Raw genomic sequence first — 21,833 nt, forward strand, 5'->3', positions numbered from 1 at the left:
CTAGTGATACAGTTGTAGGCCTACACTCTTCCATAGTCTGTATGCACACACCAAGACTGATACCACCAGTGATGCAGTTGTAGGCCTACAACCTTCCAACAGCCTGCACACAACAAGACTGATTCCACCAGTGATACAGTTGTAGATCTACAACCTTCCACAATTTGCACACAGTAAGACTGATACCACCAGTGATACAGTTGTAGACCAACAACCTTCCACAGTATGCACACAGTAAGACTGATACCACCAGTGATACAGCTGTAGACCAACAATCGTTCACAGTCTGCACACAGTAAGACTGATTCCACCAGTGATACAGCTGTAGATCAACAACCTTCCACAGTCTGCACACAGTAAGACTGATACCACCAGTGATACAGCTGTAGACCAACAATCGTTCACAGTCTGCACACAGTAAGACTGATACCATCATTGTTAGTGACTGCAGACAGGATAAATACTAAATCTACTAAACTTTCTAGGCTTGAATGTTTTTAGTAAGATACATATAACAACACATCATAACATTTAACATTTTATTTTAATTAATAAAATACATAGATGTACATTGATAAGTCCACATAATGTAAGCATGTGGAGCAATGATTTAAACATTACAGACAACAGCTTGGAATATGGATGCCACATACACTACCCTGGTGGTGAATCCCATACCCCTGTAGCTATTGCTACTCAAAGTCACAGATAACCCTATGAACAAATCAGAGGATAGAGAAGCACAAAAAATACTGATATATGCAAACAGACAACATGAACAATTGCTGTTGTTCCTCAATATATAAATTATGTGCCCTACATGTATGCTATATCTAATCTTTCCCAATACAATGTTTCCAGTAGGGTGCACTTTTTCAAAATTTTCCTAAAACGCTGGTCTGACTGGCCGTGAATTCATGCAGGTTTAACCAGAGAGTAAACAATACAGAAGTGAAATATCCTTAAACAATTTAGCAAAAAGACAAAAATAAAAAAGCTGAGGACGGTGGGCATCACAATGATTTCACAAATAGAAATCCATGACACTTACTGGAAACCACACCTTCACATTCCAGCACAACATAGCAAATTAACAGCATAAAATTATAGAATAAATTATTTTAAATGATAAGCAATTCCAAATATAAAAGAAAAATAATCTGAGAAAAATTTTAATGTTGAACATCGACTATATCATAAACCTTATTTATTACAATCGGATTTATCATTGTCATAAAAGCTGTGCAGAGTTACGCTGGTCAGTAATTGTAGTTAGGCTACAGACAAAATTAAATTTTACTGATTTAAATACTCCTCACCTGATTCATATATTTACCGAGCATGATATTCAGTTATTAAAACTCTTCACTCAAATGTATGTATCTTTTGACAAACAATGGGACACATTAACTGCGCAACAATTATTAACGCTGTGAACATTTTCGACATGGTCACTAGAATCTAACCAGCTACTGTGTTTTCGTGCTGACCAACACTGTCTGATCAGTGTCCTATCATAACCAATGACATCAAATTTCACACTATATACATAACACTATTGGACAGCTTTATATTCTTTTACAGGAGATAAAGTAGTTGTCTATCAACAAATCTAAAAATAAATCTTCATGAATTAATCAACAGCAGAAAATGACTTTGAATGAAAATATTTGTATGTTACGAGGGCCAGATTTGTAAATTTAAGAATTATTCAACTGTTTCTACTTGTAGGTCTTGTGAATCACCCCAGCACTTCACTTGAACCTTAATCACTAGTTAATCCGTAAACCAATTCCTTAATTCATAATCACATCACCTGATCCCTTCACCATGGAATGATAATCCAAATTTTGCATCGAAAAGAAAAAAATCTGTGCAAAGAAAACCTTGCAGTCACAAGTCAAAGGGGTTAGTTTTACACCACGTCATTATCAACCACGTCCCACTTTCTAAAGATTTACAATAATATGAAAGACAGGTGTAGCAACTAACAAAACATAAATTATTGTTAAAAGTTTCAACAACATGCAAAATAATCCACAAATCAGAAAAACAATCACTGGATTCCAGATCACTTACACTCGAGGCAAGAGGGAAAGTTTTGTGTTTCCTACCATGAACATCTTGCTATAATTGTTGATAACATTCTAGTACATTTGTATACTGGTACTACATATTGGGCATGATAATGTTGAATAAATGTATGGAATATAATCTAAATATTGAGATATTAAAGCTTGAGAATCACAGAAACCTTCATGATTTAAGCATAAAAATGACCACTTTGTTTAATTTCAACATTTAAAGTTTTAAATGACAGCGAGAGTAGATGAAGAAGACAGTCTTAAAGATGAACAAGAAGAATAAATCTGGTTTGGTGGGCACCTTCATGAAGCCCACTTTGCTGGCTATTTTTGATTGGTTCACTTGAGAGAACTCTCCTACACTGGAGGTCAGAAAGGTTACCTAATGCACACAACCTCCCTAACCTCAGACAATCTTTTGGTATAAGATGTGCAATGAACAATCTGATAATGTGAGTGACAAAAAGTCTGAATATGACAGAAAGTTCTACTTCAAAGAATTCAGTGAATTCTGGTTACTCTCTGGTCCTGGTGAGTTTTTATTCTACTTGTGACATCAAACTGTTGGCGATTCTTCCCCTGTTGTAATAGTTTTGCGCAGGGATATAGTGGACAACAGAATTCATATATTTCCAGAACTCTGACAGAAAAGCACTTTGCAGGGATAAAGTTACAATTTTATAAAGCCTAATCCAAATAGATCCTGGTTAAGCTGACATTGGTGAATGTACTAATGACACTTTTTAGGATCACAATGTGAATGTAATATCAACACAAATGGCATGGAAAGAGTAAAAAAAAATTAAAAAATTAAATAAAAGGCACCAGACAATTTGCTAGAAATCATCAGCACAGGAAAGATGAAATGGATGATTTGTAATTAAAATTACAAATAAATATAATAGAGCAGATTTTGATAACAACCATCAAGAAAAGGTATTGCACACACCTCACAATACATGTACATTTAGTTTACTGTACAAGACGATGCCTTCAATTCCACAAAGGCATTATTAACCACAACTGTTCACAGAATACATAATATATTAACAACATGGAAAAAGATAAAAGTTCACAGGGTATAATCTGTGTAAGTTGTTTCACATACCACACAAAGAATGAAATCCTTACAAGGTACTGAAATCTTCACTGAAATGACAATAACTATATGTTCACCTATATGAAGTCTATACGGAAGTAGAGGTCAGTTTAGACCAAACTGACAATGGTATATGCCATGTCTCACAAAATCAAGAGATCATCCTGCAGACTGTGTGCCTCTTTCCCTGATCATTTTTAGGAGCAATTATCTGCCGAGGTCCACCCTTGCTTTGTCAACCCTATCTTGCCTTACTCTCCAGTGGGCTGCCAGTTGGTGCCATGCTCCAGTGTCCAGACAGGTGACGCCCCTACAGACCTTCTGGTTTGTGCTTACGGCTGTCATAAGCACGGATGTAATCAGCCTGCAAGTACAATATATTCATATTTGTTACTTTTTACACAAAGCAGCAAGAGTGATAATGTAAATAACAGTTCTAGGTCTATTGTTACTTCAATGTTATCAAACAAATATGCTCCATTCAAATTCCATATAATATGACCAACTGGTTGTTTTCATATGGCTCCATTTAACTGAAAAGCCATTTTCACAGTGTATGACAAATTGTTTGTTTTCACTATTATATGGCACTATTATATAACAAGCTATTTTTCAACAATATGACCTGTTGGTTGGTTCATATTACAACATTTAACCCAAAAAGACACTGTATGATCTACTGGCTATATTTTGATATAGCACGATTAAATAAAAATCCATTTCTGAACAATATGACCTATTGGTTGGTTCCTATTATAACATTAAACCCAAAAAGACACTATGATTTAGTGGCTGTTTTTTGATATGGCACCATTTAAACCAAAATTCATTTTCACACTGTATAACCAAGTGGCTTGCTTCATATGGCAACATTTAAAGCAAAAGGCATTTTCACACTGTATGATCTTCTGGCTCTTTTGACCTGTCACCAATTAAACCAAAAGCCATTAGCATTTATTTACTTGATTTGTGTTTTACACCACACTCAATACTCCTTCACTTATGTGGCCAGCATTATAGAGGGAGTGGAAACCCATGACCATCCTCACATTGCTGACAGCCAGCATGAGCTGCACTTGAACTCGCAATGACTGCACACTTACTTTAAAGCCATTTTAACACAGTATAACTAATTGGTTGGTTTCATATGGCATCAATCAAACCAAAATGCATTTTCTCACCATATGATCTATTGGCTGTTTTGATTCAGCACCATTTAAACCAAAAGCTATTTTCACGTTGTAATACCTATTGGTTGGTTTCTTGTGGCACCACTGAATCCATGTGCAATCAACTGGCTGTTTTGGTATAACTCCATTTTAACCAAAAACACCAGAGGTTGGCTACAACTATGAATACTTACTTGGGGAACAACACCATGTTCTTCCTGAGAAAACGCAAATCCGTCTGTGAATAAAGCAGAATTTGACAGGATTTAATATACATCTTCAGATTCTATACTAATTCAAAAATAAGAAAAAGAAAAAACACAAAATTCTGTCCCTCTCACAGCATGCTGAGTGGGTTCGCCCATGCTTCCTTCAAGACATCCCGAGATTCAATTTCAAGGCCATTCCCAAGGTGCTAGCTCTGACGAGCCTGCCAACTCCCAAGATCTCCGGGTGCTTGCTGACAATCCAGATGATAAGACACTAATTTATCTCAAAAGTGAGTTACCGAACACCAGCCTGAATAAATTGTACATGGAAACAAATGGTCTCTCCAAATGGTATTAAACGGTGTCCTAGTTTAAATTTGTGAGTTATTGTGAGGTTTTTGAATGGTCACTCACTTTTGGACCAGTGTTTAGTGTTTACAGTTTGGAAGGAATATCATTATTATAACAAGGAGTCTGGAAGTATTGCAAAACAAGGCCATGTCTCTTACCAGTTTTAGCAATCAGAATAATCATTACACAACAAAACCAAAAAGAGACATGGCTTTGTTGAAAATGGACAGTTGGAAATGTTGCGATTTATACAAATAATTGATTTACGGTTAAATAAACTTCTCAACCTCAGTTCTTTCAGTGGCATTTGGAACTTGCTGGCATACTAACTAGAAAAAGTGACTTCCTCCAGAGTTTAACATTAGCGCTGTTTTCATACAGGTGGTCATGTTAGTACCAAAACGAAAATAAGAATTTAGGAACATGAACATCTTTGCCCACCTTCTCCCACACAACTTGACATGGGAATTCGAAATTTACTAAAAAATTAAAACTGAATTTGTTTCTCTTGCTTTATATAAATGTCTTAACATTTTCTGTCATGCTATCACCAGGGCTGCTCTTTACTTCTTCTTTTTTGCAAGACCAACTGGATACTTAGTCCATATACCCAGCATGCAATAGACATGCATTCACATCAAAGTGTCTGTCAGCATTCTACTTATAGGTATAATGTCTTGAATAAATAACTAACCTACACCTCTTGGTACATAAATGGTGAAAAAAAAAAAAAATTTTATTAGCAGCACATCAAAACCAACAATAAAGGCAGATAGAAAACTGATTCCCCATTTACTAAAATAGAAGCAGAAGTCAATACCTTGGTATGGTCTTCCAACTGTGGCTACATTATGATCATAATATGATAACATAATCCATGGTGTGACAAAGGCATGTGCATTCTGATCATTAAACACCACAGGCCTCATATGGGCTACATATACCCCTCAAGGCAGTTTAAACAGTCAGCAAAAGTGAAGGAAATGTGAAGATGAACACTCATAGCAAAGAGGTTAGTGGCCAAAAATATTTTTCTGGTGAGAAAAGACGTACGCATTTTCAAGTTATCAACCCAACTATGATGGCAGAAGCCAGTAAGTCTGCAAATTGTGAACCCTGTAAATTTTATCAACCTTTGTGGCTTATCAATAGTAGTTTACAAACATAGTTGAACAAATTCAATTTAAACAAAACTAAATAAAAAATAAAAAAAAGACTATGCTTCAAAATTTGCATTGAGCCACTACAATAACCATTCCTACATGTAATTTAGTAGACTATGTTAACCACTGTATGCAATCTTTAAACTACTTGCATTATCTTATGAAGAGACAACCAAGTTCTGCTTTCACATGTCTTTATGTTGTTAAACATGGCAGCCATATTAAAATACATCATTCTACATGTATCTGACAATCATCTGATACACTGTACTATGTCCCCTTGAAAAGCAAGAAGTTATGGGTATAAGACTATAACCTGGTTGGATTGAACATGAGTCGTACATGCATGAACATAAGCCTGATAGACTGGGAACAATGAGAAATCAGAACCCGAGTCGTACATGCATGAACATAAGCCTGATAGACTGGGAACAATGAGAAATCAGAACCTGAGTCGTACATGCATGAACATAAGCCTGATAGACTGGGAACAATGAGAAATCAGAACCTGAGTCGTACATGCATGAACATAAGCCTGATAGACTGGGAACAATGAGAAATCAGGACCTGAGTCATACATGCATGAACATAAGCCTGATAGACTGGGAACAATGAGAAATCAGAACCTGAGTCATACATGTATGAACATAAGCCTGATAGACTGGGAACAATGAGAAATCAGAACCTGAGTCATACATGTATGAACATAAGCCTGATAGACTGGGAACAATGAGAAATCAGAACCCGAGTCATACATGCATGAACATAAGCCTGATAGACTGGGAACAATGAGAAATCAGAACCCGAGTCGTACATGCATGAACATAAGCCTGATAGACTGGGAACAATGAGAAATCAGAACCCGAGTCGTACATGCATGAACATAAGCCTGATAGACTGGGAACAATGAGAAATCAGAACCTGAGTCGTACATGCATGAACATAAGCCTGATAGACTGGGAACAATGAGAAATCAGAACCTGAGTCGTACATGCATGAACATAAGCCTGATAGACTGGGAACAATGAGAAATCAGAACCTGAGTCGTACATGCATGAACATAAGCCTGATAGACTGGGAACAATGAGAAATCAGAACCCGAGTCGTACATGCATGAACATAAGCCTGATAGACTGGGAACAATGAGAAATCAGAACCCGAGTCGTACATGCATGAGCATAAGCCTGATAGACTGGGAACAATGAGAAATCAGAACCCGAGTCGTACATGCATGAACATAAGCCTGATAGACTGGGAACAATGAGAAATCAGAACCCGAGTCGTACATGCATGAGCATAAGCCTGATAGACTGGGAACAATGAGAAATCAGAACCCGAGTCGTACATGCATGAACATAAGCCTGATAGACTGGGAACAATGAGAAATCAGAACCCGAGTCGTACATGCATGAACATAAGCCTGATAGACTGGGAACAATGAGAAATCAGGACCCGAGTCATACATGTATGACAAATTAAAACCTGTGTAGTATGTCAAGATGTAACACATACAAAGTCCATGTTATACACTGACAGGTGAACTGCAGCATATGTCAAATGATATTTAAAGAAACAAAAAATCTGAAATTTAATAATGAACATGGTGTTAATCAGTCTCGCTCAACTGTTACTAATTTCAAACCTTACACTGGACCCAAAATATTTCTGCAGACAATTCATTTACCTGAACTAGAACCTTTGCAGTTCACCGTTACAAGTCTAATTAGTAGGAGAAAAAGATCTTGAAGTGAGACACTGTTTCATGTACTGTAATTATTCAACCCTTTCACATGTTGGAAAGGTGTTTATTCAAGTATTTTCTGAAAGCATTATTTTGTGTAGACTGGTAATATTACATTTTTTGTGAAGCCCTGAAATTGGCCAATCCAATGAAGTTTGGTCTCTAAGATGAACTTAAAAATCTGTGTAAATTGCACTGAAAGTTGCTTTTTCATAAGCGAAAAAGTTGAGGAATTAGGGAAGTCCAGATGAACCAAGGAAAAGAAACAATTTCAGTTATAAAATTACCAAATTTCACCTGAAGCTTTGTATTTTTCAATGGACAAATTTTGCCAGTTTCTGATGGATTCATCCACCTGTAAGTGCTTCTTAAAGAAAGTTGTCTTGTAAAGTTTAATTAATTTCTCATCAGGAAAAAATATGTGCTGGCATCAAAAGTATCGCTTAAAGGCCTTTGTGGGCTCCTGAAAGCATATTTCTACAGGCCAAACCTAAGGTGCAGTAAAGGATTAAAATCACACATTCCAATAATATCCTCAACTACTGTACGATACTTCAACCTTTCCACACATGAAATCTTAAGCAGATTTCGATGTGGTTTATGCTCTTTGTTTATTTTTAAACTGGCCAATTTTAGGGCTTAACCAAAAGTATAATTTTATCAGTGTGCACAGAATAATGTACTCAAAGTACTGTAAATCTTCAACCCTTTCCACTTCTAAAGTACCTATTCAGTGGAATGTGTGCATACAATTATTATGAAGATGACACAAACAAAAGTTTTCTCAGAATGTTTCAAAATATTGGTTCTAGTGGTGGTTGAAAAGGTTGAACAATTGAGGTATGCTTGAATGAAGGTATTGCAAACATGCGAAAATGCTGAAGAGTTATAGTACAGTAATATAAATGGTGTTTTAATAGCATTAGTACATTTGCTCAGTAACATGCTCTAGACAGTGAAGATAATTACACGTAACTTTAACTTAGCATGTAATAATGCCTTCTGATAAAATACTGAAAATTAACTGCAAATATCAAAATGTTTTTAAAATGACAATGAATGTATATAAACAAATAACGTGCCCCTTTAACTAGAATTGATCATAACTTTTATACCAAAAAAAAATAATGTTATGACATAACATACAGTAATTATATAGATGAGAGGCAGAAAAAATGACCCTCACCACAATACAAATACACTGTACTCAACCAGAGCAGTGGATAAATAAATAAAGCCTGCACTTGAATGTGCGCATTGCAAAAAATATTCCCCTGTACATCTGAACTGACAAGCATTAACATATCTAATTCACTTACGATCTGTTGGGGGTGTTGGGGCTGAGGACAAACAAAATAAAACTGATGTCAAGAAAAAATATCCCTGATGCTAAATTAAGGTACAACTGAAAACAAAATTAGATTAAGAACATAGTACATGTATACAAGAAAAAATGACAAACCAGCATTAGTGTACAGTATAGACGTAAATGGAATGCTAGAAAAAAAAGTGATTCAAAATAAACGATTCCCATGTTGGTTGCTGTTTTCACATGCATTAAAATAAGAAATATTCCAACCATATACACATACACTGTAAACAAAAATAGAGGTCTACTCTTTAATAAAGTTGAATAGAGGAAACATGTCCAAAGTACCTCTTACCCAATTCTTTTACACACAAGAATATTTGTTCACTAATTTGATGAATTTTTAATACTGTGCTTTTCTTAGGGAGTCGGCAGCCGATACCATGGATTACCCAAACCAGTAAGTGTAGGTTCAATCTGGCCATGGACTGGGAATTTGAACATAGCCCGGCTTTCACTGTTCTTGGGACATTTGTGGCAATAAGCCATTAAACGATACTTGCTGGGCCGAATGCGTTTTACGTTCATTGAAGGTCATCTGTCTTCCAATAGTATGGCATTTGTTAGTAACTTCTGAAAGGTCAGTGGTTTACTCCAGAAACTTAAAACTTCCGCTAACTGAAAACTGATCACCATCGTATATGTGAAAAACTTTTCAGTATCGTATTACAACAATAATCAAACAAACATAAATATAGCATGCTAAGATTACTCTTTGTATCAGGAGGCACTGATAATCATATGTTTAACCGAGAAGTCGGAGGACAAAGGCATGTTATTTTGGTCTTCAAACCCTTTTCACTTTCATGACGACATCAAAAAACACTGAAAATCATTCATGTGAATCAGTTTCTCTAATAGATGATAAAATTGCATCTTAACACCAGTCACCTTGATGTCAGTCAATGTCGTCATGGCAACAGGCTAGGTGTAATATAACAGAGACTTAGATTGGCAGCTCCTTAACACAACTTGCTCCTTAACACAATATCTCCCATTCAACCCTTTACCAGAGGCAGTTTCACCTCTGCATACATCCATGCACTTGTGTTACATCACCAGTTTATCTCATGCTCAAAGATTGTTAGACATTGTAGGGATATTATTGTGAGGATGGTTACTGGAAAGTCTGCAGATGGACTTCACTATCCTGACACAGGTTCATCCTAGCTAACCGTCGTCATCATAATATTCATATAATGGTTGTCTCCCCTTGCATGTAACTGTGAGAGTCACCATCAGTTGTGTGTGTTTGTAATCAAAACACAGCCGTGCCCGATCAACCCCAACACTGTTTTATTTATCTGTGTAGACTACTGGGAACCCACAAACATTACAGTCATCCTAAAAAACATTTTACATCATGACATCAATTTGTCTTCCAAAAATAAGTACATGCAGTTTTAGTGAGTCAGCTGATATGATCTATGATATCAAATCTTAGTCCAATGAAATTAACTCATTCCTATTTTTTTCTACAACGATGGATTTCCAGTGTTCTACAGTAATTTCTTCACACTTAACTTTTTTATAATATTTTGGCAATATCTCTAATCTAAAAACATTGTACTATTTCTCTTTGTGAGCCCTGAATCTTGTCAAACAATGATTGTAAATTAAATATTATTTCACAAAGGACAAAATTTACCCAGAAATGAGTTTTTAGATACCAACATATACACAGGGGCAGAATGAATCAACGACTGATTATGGTTTATTGCCACAATTCTGCAGTCACACGATGGCAAACTAAGCCAACGAAAAGCTGGGATATGATACATACTAATGATTGTATCAAATGTGGAACTCATATCTAACATTTACAGTTAGAAGCAGGTGAGGAGAGGGACACTGAACTGCCCCACAAAATGGACACCGGAGGTGGAATAAGATGCGAATATAAGGGAGACAACTGAGTCATCCTCAATTATAACAGAACGAAGATCGGACATTGCCAATTTCAATTTCCTCACACTTCAAAGTCAACTGACTGATCGACAGAGGAGAGGTAAATCAGTTAGCAACAAACATTGGCTATACATTTAGTTTTGACTCTAGATTTCATCTAGCTCATACAGAAGAATGGCAACAATGGCAGGGCAGGAGTTTCCAGCTAGTACTTTAATCTGGAATCCACAACAAAATAAATCAGGCACATGCATGTACTTTGGTAGTGAAAAATTGATGCTTTCATTTTTCTTGCTCCTTCATTATGTTGATGATCAGGATGCCAGCCCAATCAAATTTACTTTATGTACATTTTAACACGTTTGCCGAGTTTTCGGAATGGAACAAAAAATGAGCTTTTTTGAGCTGAGCTATATTTACAACACTCCCTTATTAGCTAAAGATATAGGGCACTGATTGATCATGAGTTCATAATCAGCCAATAAGAATCCATGACTTAAGTTTTGTCTATGTTGCAGCTGACCTCAAATTATTGCAGAATGTCAGATGTCCATTTCTGGATTTATCAGAGGTGACTCAAATTGTGAGAGAGAAAGAACGAGGGTAAGAGACAGGGAGGGGAAGGGGAAATGGGGTAAGGGTGGGGAAAATGGGGTAGACCTCAAGTCTGTGAATGCCCTTCCATCTCATCTCTTCAAATCACGTTATCCACGGGCGGTTCCCGATTCACTGTAAGCAACCAACACGGGTTTGTTCACAAAACAAATATAGCTACAACAGGACCATACAGAGTAGGCAGTGCACAACTGCAGCACAGTTCATACTCACATGTACAAATATCACCAGCCTGATAATAACAGCATAATACTGTAATTTACTGAAAGCAGCTCAACAGGGAATCACAAATCAAGAAACAAAAAAAGTTAATGTAAACTAACAACATTACAGCAAAATAAATCCCTTGTTAACATTGCTAGAGCACACATGATCAGCTTAGATGCAGCAGTCACGATTTCAACTGAACAAGTATGGAAAAGCACACCATGGAGAGGATTAGAAGAAAAAGGGCAGACGACTGTGCAGTGACTTACGGGGATGTTCAGCTGCAGCAGGTGCTCGAGACGATGTACGCAGAGTCAAAACATTTCGCAGGAGGCGGGCCGTTTCTGTTAGCCTGTAGAAACAACAAAGAAACACGGACTAATGGAATACTTACCCCAGCCTGAACCCTGGCCCATGATGCCCGCAGAGACACTAAAATATGACACAGCTGTTGACACCACACAGAGATAGGGCTACCATATTTCACAATGGGTTATGTCTGGTACACTCATATACACACTTTACAAACAGTAAATCTTCTAAAATTTCAAGGAATTTTTCAGTAACTAATTTGGCCTACAGAGGTTGTTGATGCAAAATCATGCAAAGTAATACATGATTTCTTGTACATCACAAAATTTCACATGATTTTTAACTAACTTAATAATACAGAATGGCGATACATTGGTAAAAAATTCCATGGAATTATAGGTGATTTACGTTACATGTATGTTTTGGACACTAAAACAAACATATTTTTCACCTCAATGAAGACAGAGGCACCTTTAACTTACATGAGACTTCAAGGTTTCACTATTAAACTTTGTGCTGCCTTTCCCTGTCTACTAATACAGGCAGAGAGATAAAGACAATAACCACGGACAAGTTCATGAGCTCTCATCACAGTTTATCAGAGATATATCTTATGCACTGTGCATGTTTACAGATACATGAAACGCAATCCAATGTGCACATTTTGATCATCACTAAAAGATGGATGTCCTCATCCCTAATTACACTAGGAAAGACAGAGTTGTAGGCCAGGTACTATACACATCCTATAGTCATTGTAGCCAAGCAGTACAGCAGCAATACTGAGTTAATACATGTGTGTTAGTCCCAAGCTCTCTGATGCAGTACAGCGAAGAATGTTTCTTTGGGGCACCTGGATGTTGCTTAAAGCAAGCTGGTGCGCTAAGAGGAGTTGTTTCCCCTTGTCACCTGACAGACACCCATTCAGAAAAGGTATGATATAATAGAAAGGAATGGCAATAGAGAGACGAGAGCTCTGACCTGCATGCACAGCACCTATAAAACACAGAAGTGCAAGTTTTCTAATTCCCTTAATCTATCTTGTCTATGGCGACATTTTCATAACAAAAGGTTGCAAAATATTTTATAGACGACAGGGCCAAGGAAAATTTCCAGTTGACCTTGACACACTTTGGTCCCTTGTAAAAAGGCCTGAGACATAAGGTCACTGAAAACTATGACATATGGTGAAAGATCATCAGTGACCCAAGAACACTGATAGAACTGTATAACTGTTACCTTTTCTTGGTGGACTTTAACACAACACCAGCAGGATCTTCATGGGCTAGCTCTTTCTCTTGAACTTCTTCCTTTAGAGTTTTAAATAGTGTCCGGCGAATACTAAACAACAAAAGCAAACCACAAAGTAAAACCTGTAATTCTGTTTTCAAGGGAACAAATCAACTATTGCTTATTTATTTAATTGATGTTTTACCCCATAATTACAGTTATTCGACTTATATTCTTTGGCAGTGTTAAACTGAATAAAGGTGTTGTAAAATTACTCCCAGAAAATTTATGTCAGATATAACATACGACACTTAACAGTGTAGCAATACAGCTAAGCCACCACAGAATTATGCAGGTTTTTACACTTTCATTTCCACATCTGTTACTGGATGTATCGCCTTTACAAATCTCTTAATCAGGAGATGGTTACTTACATTTTCCAAGTGTAGTCTCTGAGAAGGCAAGCCACTGGGATCAGAATCAGGCCGAGCCAAAAGACTGAGCAACCAAACACTTTCTCTGCCTGAAAAGACATTTTTCTTGTCATCCAAAGACAATTCTGAACAGTGTCACACTATACAGACAACAGAAATTGGCTATGCTAGAAAACCATATTAGAAAAAAACAATGTGAGACTGTCACTTACTTTAAGAAATGTTGTGTTCTTGATAATTTTAGTTATAAGCTTTCCTGTATGTAGGAAAATGTTAAGTTTAAAATCCGTGCGATAGGGTTAAAAAGCTACAAACGATACTGTTTCCATTATCTAATAATCAAGTACACAATTTCATCAAATCGATTCCCTTACCAGCTTCAGAAATTTCTGGTGACTATGTCATATATATGAACATGTATTTACATCACATATCTACAGATCACTCAATCCCCGCTGGTCAAAAATGTAGGTGCAAATCCACATGTTCCAAAGAGGCATAAGTCCTGACTTATGAGGCTCACCATATGTTAGAGCTACATACCATTCCCACCATTTCTGGCCCTATGTCAATGTGAGGGTAGATATGACTGTAGATGATGACAAACAGGAACCAGGCAGCAATGCTTCCCCAGATAGCCAAGTGAGTCAACTGAAACAGTACGGCCACTTCATAATAACCAAAACACATCTTATAAATTTATGGAACTGGTGTTGTGTACGTGATACTAAAATGACTATTAGAATATTACACTCATACATAACGGTAATCTGGTTCACCTGTGCTAGAAAACAAGCGAGTATGACCATTGTTAAGCACTCTGTGGCCTTCCTCAGTTACAGCTGCAACCCAAAACGCAAGAGCTGGATATGAATATTTAACCTCACTGACAAGGTGCAGGATGATTTCCAGCAGTAGCCATTATGCTGCTCAGTTGAAATGTGTGTTCACTGGTCAGGTGCAGGATGATTTCCAGCAGTAGCCATTATGCTGCTCAGTTGAAATGTGTGTCCACAGATCAGGTGCACGATGATTTCCAGCAGTAGCCATTATGCTGCTCAGTTGAAATGTGTGTACACTGATCAGGTGCACGATGATTTCCAGCAGTAGCCATTATGGTGCTCAGTTGAAATGTGTGTTCACTGATCAGGTGCAGGATGATTTCCAGCAGTAGCCATTATGCTGCTCAGTTGAAATGTGTGTCCACTGATCAGGTGCAGAATGATTTCCAGCAGTAGCCATTATGCTGCTCAGTTGAAATGTGTGTTCACTGATCAGGTGCAGGATGATTTCCAGCAGTAGCCATTATGCTGCTCAGTTGAAATGTGTGTTCACTGATCAGGTGCAGGATGATTTCCAGCAGTAGCCATTATGCTGCTCAGTTGAAATGTGTGTTCACTGGTCAGGTGCAGGATAATTTCCAGCAGTAGCCATTACGCTGCTCAGTTGAAAGGAATGATGAAATCATTCCTTGATTTCATCACTATGTTACCAGCTTATCGTGAGAGTAAATCTAGGCTTTTCCTAAAGTTCAGATAAAAATACAAGAAACTTGACAGTTTTAATAATTTTCTGACTGATTCATGTAACATTTTGTCAGGGATGTCTAAAAATCTGTAGCACGAGAGGGTTAGGTAACTCACCCAAGTCCAGGCACTTGTTTCCAGGCCTGCCTTCAAACACACAGTCACCACCACATACTGTAACAAGGATGAATGCATGAATGAATGATTATGGCTTAACATCACATCGGCAATATTTCAGCTATAAAGTGGCAAAATTATATTTACACCAGGGGGCAGAGAATGGTTTTTGATGTGATAAAGAGAACATCCAAAATGAAATAAAATAGATGAACATGTTTAAAACCAGTCAAAAACAGCTACAATTTTAGCTAAAACTCAAAAATGATATTTTGATAATATATATTTATATAAATTGCCAAACTGCATATATATATATATATATATATATATATATATATATATATATATATATATATATACATATATATATATATAATACAATATTTTATGATATAGGCTAACAGCCCTCAAAGCTGACTGTTTGCACAACCTTTGCAACTGTAACAAGAATCAAGTGAATTTAATCACACAAGGATGATATTCGGGTATACACACTCAAACCCTCAATATATTCATTACATTAATTTTTGCAACATACTGTACGTTCTCAATAATTTCAGATGCATTTTTAGAAAATGTATACGGTGATGCCTTGCAGGGGCTGTTGTCTTAAGTTGCACACTCTTTGTGGGGAGTCACATCTCAGCGAGCCACACCAGCTTGGCAAAACAGGGTTTTGAAACAATTTAACTCTTTGTGTGATTGGACTGCTCTTTTTCAGTCATGCCAATATCATTTAAAACTTTGCACGCATTGGCAGACCTATATAAACTACAAAATTGCAGAAAAAAAACGTTTCTGGAATTTTTTCTTGTAGCACGTGGGTACATCGCATTTGTAACATGTATTGATTAGCTGTGTCGGCTAATAGAATTTCTCGTTGGATATACATGACATGTTGTCAAAACATGTGGTTCTCAAACTTTGAAAGCCAATTACTTGTCATTCATAACAACTAGTGGAATTTCTAACTTACACAAAGACTATCTGAAAAACTTTAGTTTTTTTTAAACATCATTGTGTAAACCCACTGGCAGTAAAACACTATACGAGCGCATAATAGAAAAACTTCTGGAGAAATGACGGCAATGACGACAAGACTCGACCGGCCGGTGACAAAGTGCATTCAGTGCTGAATTCTTTATTGTGTAATGCGTGTTTGCCCAAATACGAGGAAATCTTGACTTGCAATCTAATTAAGAATAATGTTAATATCCTGTGTCGATTCTTAGAACTCTTGATGTGGCCAGAGGCGTCTGGTGTTGGCTCCTGTTGATCAAGCCCTGTTTGTAAGTTTTATTTCCGCATTAAAAACTGAACCTGGTTCAAAAGTTTTTTTCACAGTAGATTTCGGAAAGCTCCTTAAAAATATATTATCAGTGGGATACATACATGCTGTGAAATTCTATAACATTCTAATCCTGCTTTTTGTGAGTTTATCATCTGGTAGTAATTTGTAAAATCAGTAACATGGTGTTGTGCATGGGGTCTTGATTTTTGTAATCCACATACACACTGGATATTCTGTCTCACTCGCGTTCAACTGAGGAGTTTGTCAAGATACTTCCGAATGAACCGGGTGAGGTTTCCGAGGGATGGGTGTTGAGGTAATGTATTTACTGAGGCCATGTCACAGCGTGCATCATTCTTACTTCTGAGCATACCTTTAGAGTGATTAGTAGATAAATACACATGGGATTTTGACAATTCTTCTCTTCACTTTAGACATTTATTAGGACACGGGACATGCATCTCCAAACGACCTTCCACAGCCTCACATGTCCCAGACCTGCAGGTGAGGGATGAAATCTTCATGGTTTGTATTCTCGTCGGGGAAGTGGGAAATCAGGCCTGTCATCTTTTCAGTTGGATCTAACCACTCGAACGTTTTTGTTTTCTGAGCCAACATTGTTTATATATTTTCTGTGAAATTACTGATGCCATTCACAGCAATACGTACTCCTCAGAGCTTCACATTCTCTCAAGGCCGTCTGGTACGTATATCAGTGCGTTTTGAAGGGATCTGTATGGTGAAGTTTAAAGCCTGGTTTAGCTAATTTAATGACATAAATACATGAATGTACAATGTATTACTTTTTCTTTAAAAACCTGCGGTAATATGTTGCAAACTATCTTTTTTAAATTAATTTTAAAAAAGAGTGTAGTTCCTCCCTCCACACACACATACACCTCCTCATTAAGACTCAGCTGTCAGATTTATGTCATGTTCCCGCCAAAGTAGACAAGTGGTCTGTAATAAATGGAAAGTCTGTCTTTAAATCGGACACGCGTGCATTATTCTCATGGGTGTTTTATCCACATATGCAAGGCAGCATTATTATTTCAATGATCAAACTGCAATCATCCATGTTTCATTCTGGTATGGACCCCATACATAAGTGGCGAGGAAGGCAAGTGGTCGGTAGATTCCAGGCAATCCTGCGAAAATAAGGCCTGATGCGGTGGGGTGTTTAATGGTACCCTGTAAATAATGCCACACAACTATCAACAAATACTGGATAGCATAGTTTGTAGAACACAACCTGGAAAATGGCATGGTAAATGTTTTGGGAAGGGAAATAGCATTGATGTTTGGGTTTCAATATTTTTATCTTTTTCTTTTTTTTTCTAAACAAGCTACTGAAAAACGACATCGTGAGCTGCCTTGCACAAGCTGTCAGATAAGCTCGCTTTAGAGGCCAGGGTAGGCCTATGCTCCAGCCGGTACGGCGATGTCACCCGCGGTTCAGGGTTCGCGGGAGACTTCCATGATCTACGCGCATACTTTCAGTGTGTTTCAATTATCGAGTGTCTGTAATTATTGAGAAGGTACAGTATTCATGAAACATTATTTCAAAAGCTGTCAGTCTTGTGGCTTGGGAAAAGTAGAAACATTCTAGCGGAAACACACATTTGTTGCCAACACATATTTCCAGCATAACTTCTCAGCAAGTTCAGATGAAAGTCCAGATATAGTTCAGATATACCCTGTGCAGGCATGTTATGGTTCATATCTGAGACCTGTCCCACTTTTATGCATAAAAATGAAATACCCTTCATGTCCTAAAAATTCGACCACAAAAAAGCATTTTTGGAGACCAATAAATGTCATGAGATATTACCTCTGGTGCCAAAATTTACATTTTCCCAGTAGGGTATCACCCTATCTTTCAAACAAACCTCAAAACACCTGTCTAAAGTCAATGGAACTCCCAGAACCTGACAAACTGAGCAACTTAGTCATGGGCGAAATTTTAGGTCATTTAGGGTAATGACTATATAACATGATTCCCTCATATTTCATGATGATAAGCATTTGTTTTACCTTGTACAGCAGTGGTTGAGCTTAGCTCTTCAACAGAGTTAAAACTTACCGTGTAGACGAAGTTGCCCAGGAATAAATACCCACCAGTCTGACCATTTGAAAATGCACTATCTGGAAAAAAAACCCAATGTGACTGGTTACATCGGTACACCAAGTATTAGGCCACCTCATTAACATAACATGCCTCGAAAATTTAACATACATATAAAACATATAATATGAGCTGCAAAACTGGAGCACAATTAATTTCCTTTCAAAGTTGATCTCCCCATCAAGATGATGTTACGCATCTTCAATGTATTATGCCTTTTGCTAAAATTATTCTAAATTATCAGTTTTCAAGTGCCCCAAATACAAAAACTAGAGTAGATATAAGACACAAAGCTATATGCTGTTCATGGAATCCCCACATTACCCCCCCCCCCCCCCCCCCCCAAAAAAAAAAAACCCTCAAATACACAGGTAACTGCTATATTTTATACTTGATTTGTATTTTACACTACATTCAGGAACATTTCATTTATAGAGAGGCGGTGAAGGCTAGGATTTGGAGGAAACTGGTCTGCGTTGGTCAGCCATTTATTGTATCAGATCATGACCAGTCACAGTGTTTAGACCTTAGACCACCAATATAGTTGAATGCTGTGATCGTACTGTACATATCACCCTGGCCTGGAGTGATGAACTGTCATACCATGCTCCAGAGCTAATACTGTCATCCAGAAAAGCAGGATGGAATGGTACACAGAGTTGATGGTCCACATCCAGAACACCTGTGAGCAATAAAGGTGTAAAATATTACTTTTGTGGCTTAACATGCTTACTAAAAACATAAAACCATAGTCGGTCAAAATTCAGAATAGCTGAACATAAATGAGGTACAATACACAATTATGTGTAACAGGTGTAACTGTCCACAATAAAAATGGGGCCGTACAGCACAGTCATGCTCTCAGTAGACACCCCAGATGACACCTCGGTCTAGTCAAATACTATACCAGTCTTTTGCTTCAGGGTCTGATGAGACCATAAATATCCTTTTTTGTTTTGTTTTTTAATTCTTTTAACATCCTGAGTATAACCTGTATCAGATTTGACTCTGTGGTAGCTCCTTATGAAATGAACAGTGTCTAATTTCATTTTAAACTGAAATGGCAAATCATACCTTGATAACCTGTTACACAGGAAAACACTGGTCTATTACAAATAGACACTTCAAAAGCTTTAAATCCTTGGACAACAATACTTACCTTCGTATTGAAGAATTCTGCATTTTGGGAGTATTTATAGAGGGCTGGGAATCTCATCATACTGTCAGCACTACAGACCCTATCAAAGAGGCCCAGGGCTAAAGGTGGGGCAACCGTGAACACCTGCAAACAGAGACCACTCAAAGGTTTATAATGGAGTGTAAACATACATGCAACAAAGCTCAAAAGCTCAAAGCTAGTGTAATACATATACTAATATGTTTAATTATTTCAACATATTGTTCTCTCTTATGTAGACATCCTGATGTACTAATTGTGTTCTTTAATGGAGAAGTTATAAGTATTTTGAATAATATATTAACAATATTTCCATAAATGTAATTTATTGAATTATTTGATTGGTGTTTTATGCCGTACTCAAGAATATTTCACTTATAGGACAGTGGCAAGTGGCAAGGATTATGGCAGGTTGCTGGGAGACTTTCCCACTTATGGCCAGAGAGGAAGCCAGCACGAGCTGGACTTGAACTCACAGCAACTGCATTGGTGAGGCTTCTGGATCATTACGCTTGCGCTAAAGCGCTAACCAACTGAGCCACGGAGACCCCAAGACAATGTAATTACATGTACAACTCTTTTAAGCTATATACTCATTAAAAACAGCAGTAGGATTTGAATTACGGATAAAATGCTTCACAAAACTAAGCTGTGATGTACATAATGTTTATAGGTTGTGTACAGTTACATGACCACATGACCACATAAATCTCACAATAACATGATAGACACAAAAAGTAGATATAAATTAAAGGCCTTTATCTTGCATTTAATTCAATTCATCAATACAAAAAAACAAAACAAAATAAATATAAATAGACATTGACTGAAACATCTTACTGACCATATCAAGACAATCAAATAAAGTAAACAGCTAAAAAAAAGGATAAGGCTGTATTTTCATGTAAAAATACCAAAATAATGACATTACAAAATATGGTGAAAACTCAATTATTAAAAGTGAGTACTGAAAAACACACAAAGAAAATGCCTCCAAACCTTTTGATATGATTTTTACTGAAAACCATTTAAACAAAATAAAGGCGATTTTTCATTTATTTAAGCCAAATGGCTCAAAGGATCTTGTCAAATCAACTCTGTATGACTTTTTTTTATCTGCGCAAACCGATGAAAGGTACAAGGCATGAAAAGTTAATATAAATCATGGTAGCAAAGATAGTAGTGGGTGAGTATACATACCACGTTGTAGAGACCAATTGACCAGCGTTCAAACACAATCTGTCCTGAGTAGCCACTGAGGACAGCAAACCAAAACTGTGAAGGACAAACACAAACGTGCAAGCTGACAATCAAACGGTTAGTCTAGTCATAGTAACACAAGGGGAGGCAACTCCATGCTCGGTGAAAACACTGACAGCTAGAGGGCGCTACTGTATTATCTAAGCACAAATGTAAGTAAACACGCACACATACGCACACAGACATGGCCAGTGAACTTGTGCTCACACATACCACATTATACAGCCCAATGCTCCATTTCTCATGGACAATTTGGCCTGAGAAACCGCTTAATATGGCAAACCAGAGCTGTAAACCCATGAAAGTACACATTAATATCAATGTACAGAAGGCAAACCAAAGCTGTAAACCCAGAATAGTACACATTTTCATCAATGTACAGAAGGCAAACTAGAGCTGTAAACCCATAACAGTAAACATTATCATCAATGTACAGAAGGTAA

The 21,833-nt window shown here is 37.1% G+C and overlaps 1 protein-coding gene across 7 annotated transcripts in view; it reads right to left on the reverse strand.

Annotated features, from left to right (window-relative positions):
* Positions 1-566: 566 nt before the first annotated feature.
* The window catches only part of LOC135472727 (probable phospholipid-transporting ATPase IA), a 59,407-nt gene continuing 38,140 nt past the window's right edge, over positions 567-21,833 (reverse strand). For 3 of the 7 annotated variants that reach the window (XM_064752371.1, XM_064752372.1, XM_064752370.1), the window contains 12 exons: positions 21,331-21,405; positions 20,113-20,235; positions 19,557-19,635; positions 18,912-18,973; positions 15,535-15,591; positions 14,435-14,542; positions 13,892-13,980; positions 13,467-13,568; positions 12,185-12,267; positions 9,136-9,156; positions 4,547-4,590; positions 567-3,547 (listed from right to left, as the gene is read on the reverse strand). In XM_064752371.1, coding sequence (XP_064608441.1) covers positions 3,494-3,547; positions 4,547-4,590; positions 9,136-9,156; positions 12,185-12,267; positions 13,467-13,568; positions 13,892-13,980; positions 14,435-14,542; positions 15,535-15,591; positions 18,912-18,973; positions 19,557-19,635; positions 20,113-20,235; positions 21,331-21,405 — 897 coding nt within the window. In that variant the 3' untranslated portion in view covers positions 567-3,493. Of the gene's footprint in view, positions 3,548-4,546; positions 4,591-9,135; positions 9,157-10,932; positions 11,823-12,184; positions 12,268-13,466; positions 13,569-13,891; positions 13,981-14,434; positions 14,543-15,534; positions 15,592-18,911; positions 18,974-19,556; positions 19,636-20,112; positions 20,236-21,330; positions 21,406-21,833 lie in introns of those variants that run through there. The other 4 variants (XM_064752376.1, XM_064752373.1, XM_064752375.1 and 1 more) reach the window with 3 other exon arrangements.

This window comes from Liolophura sinensis, chromosome 8 (genome assembly GCF_032854445.1).
Source record: "Liolophura sinensis isolate JHLJ2023 chromosome 8, CUHK_Ljap_v2, whole genome shotgun sequence".
Lineage (NCBI taxonomy): Eukaryota > Metazoa > Mollusca > Polyplacophora > Chitonida > Chitonidae > Liolophura > Liolophura sinensis.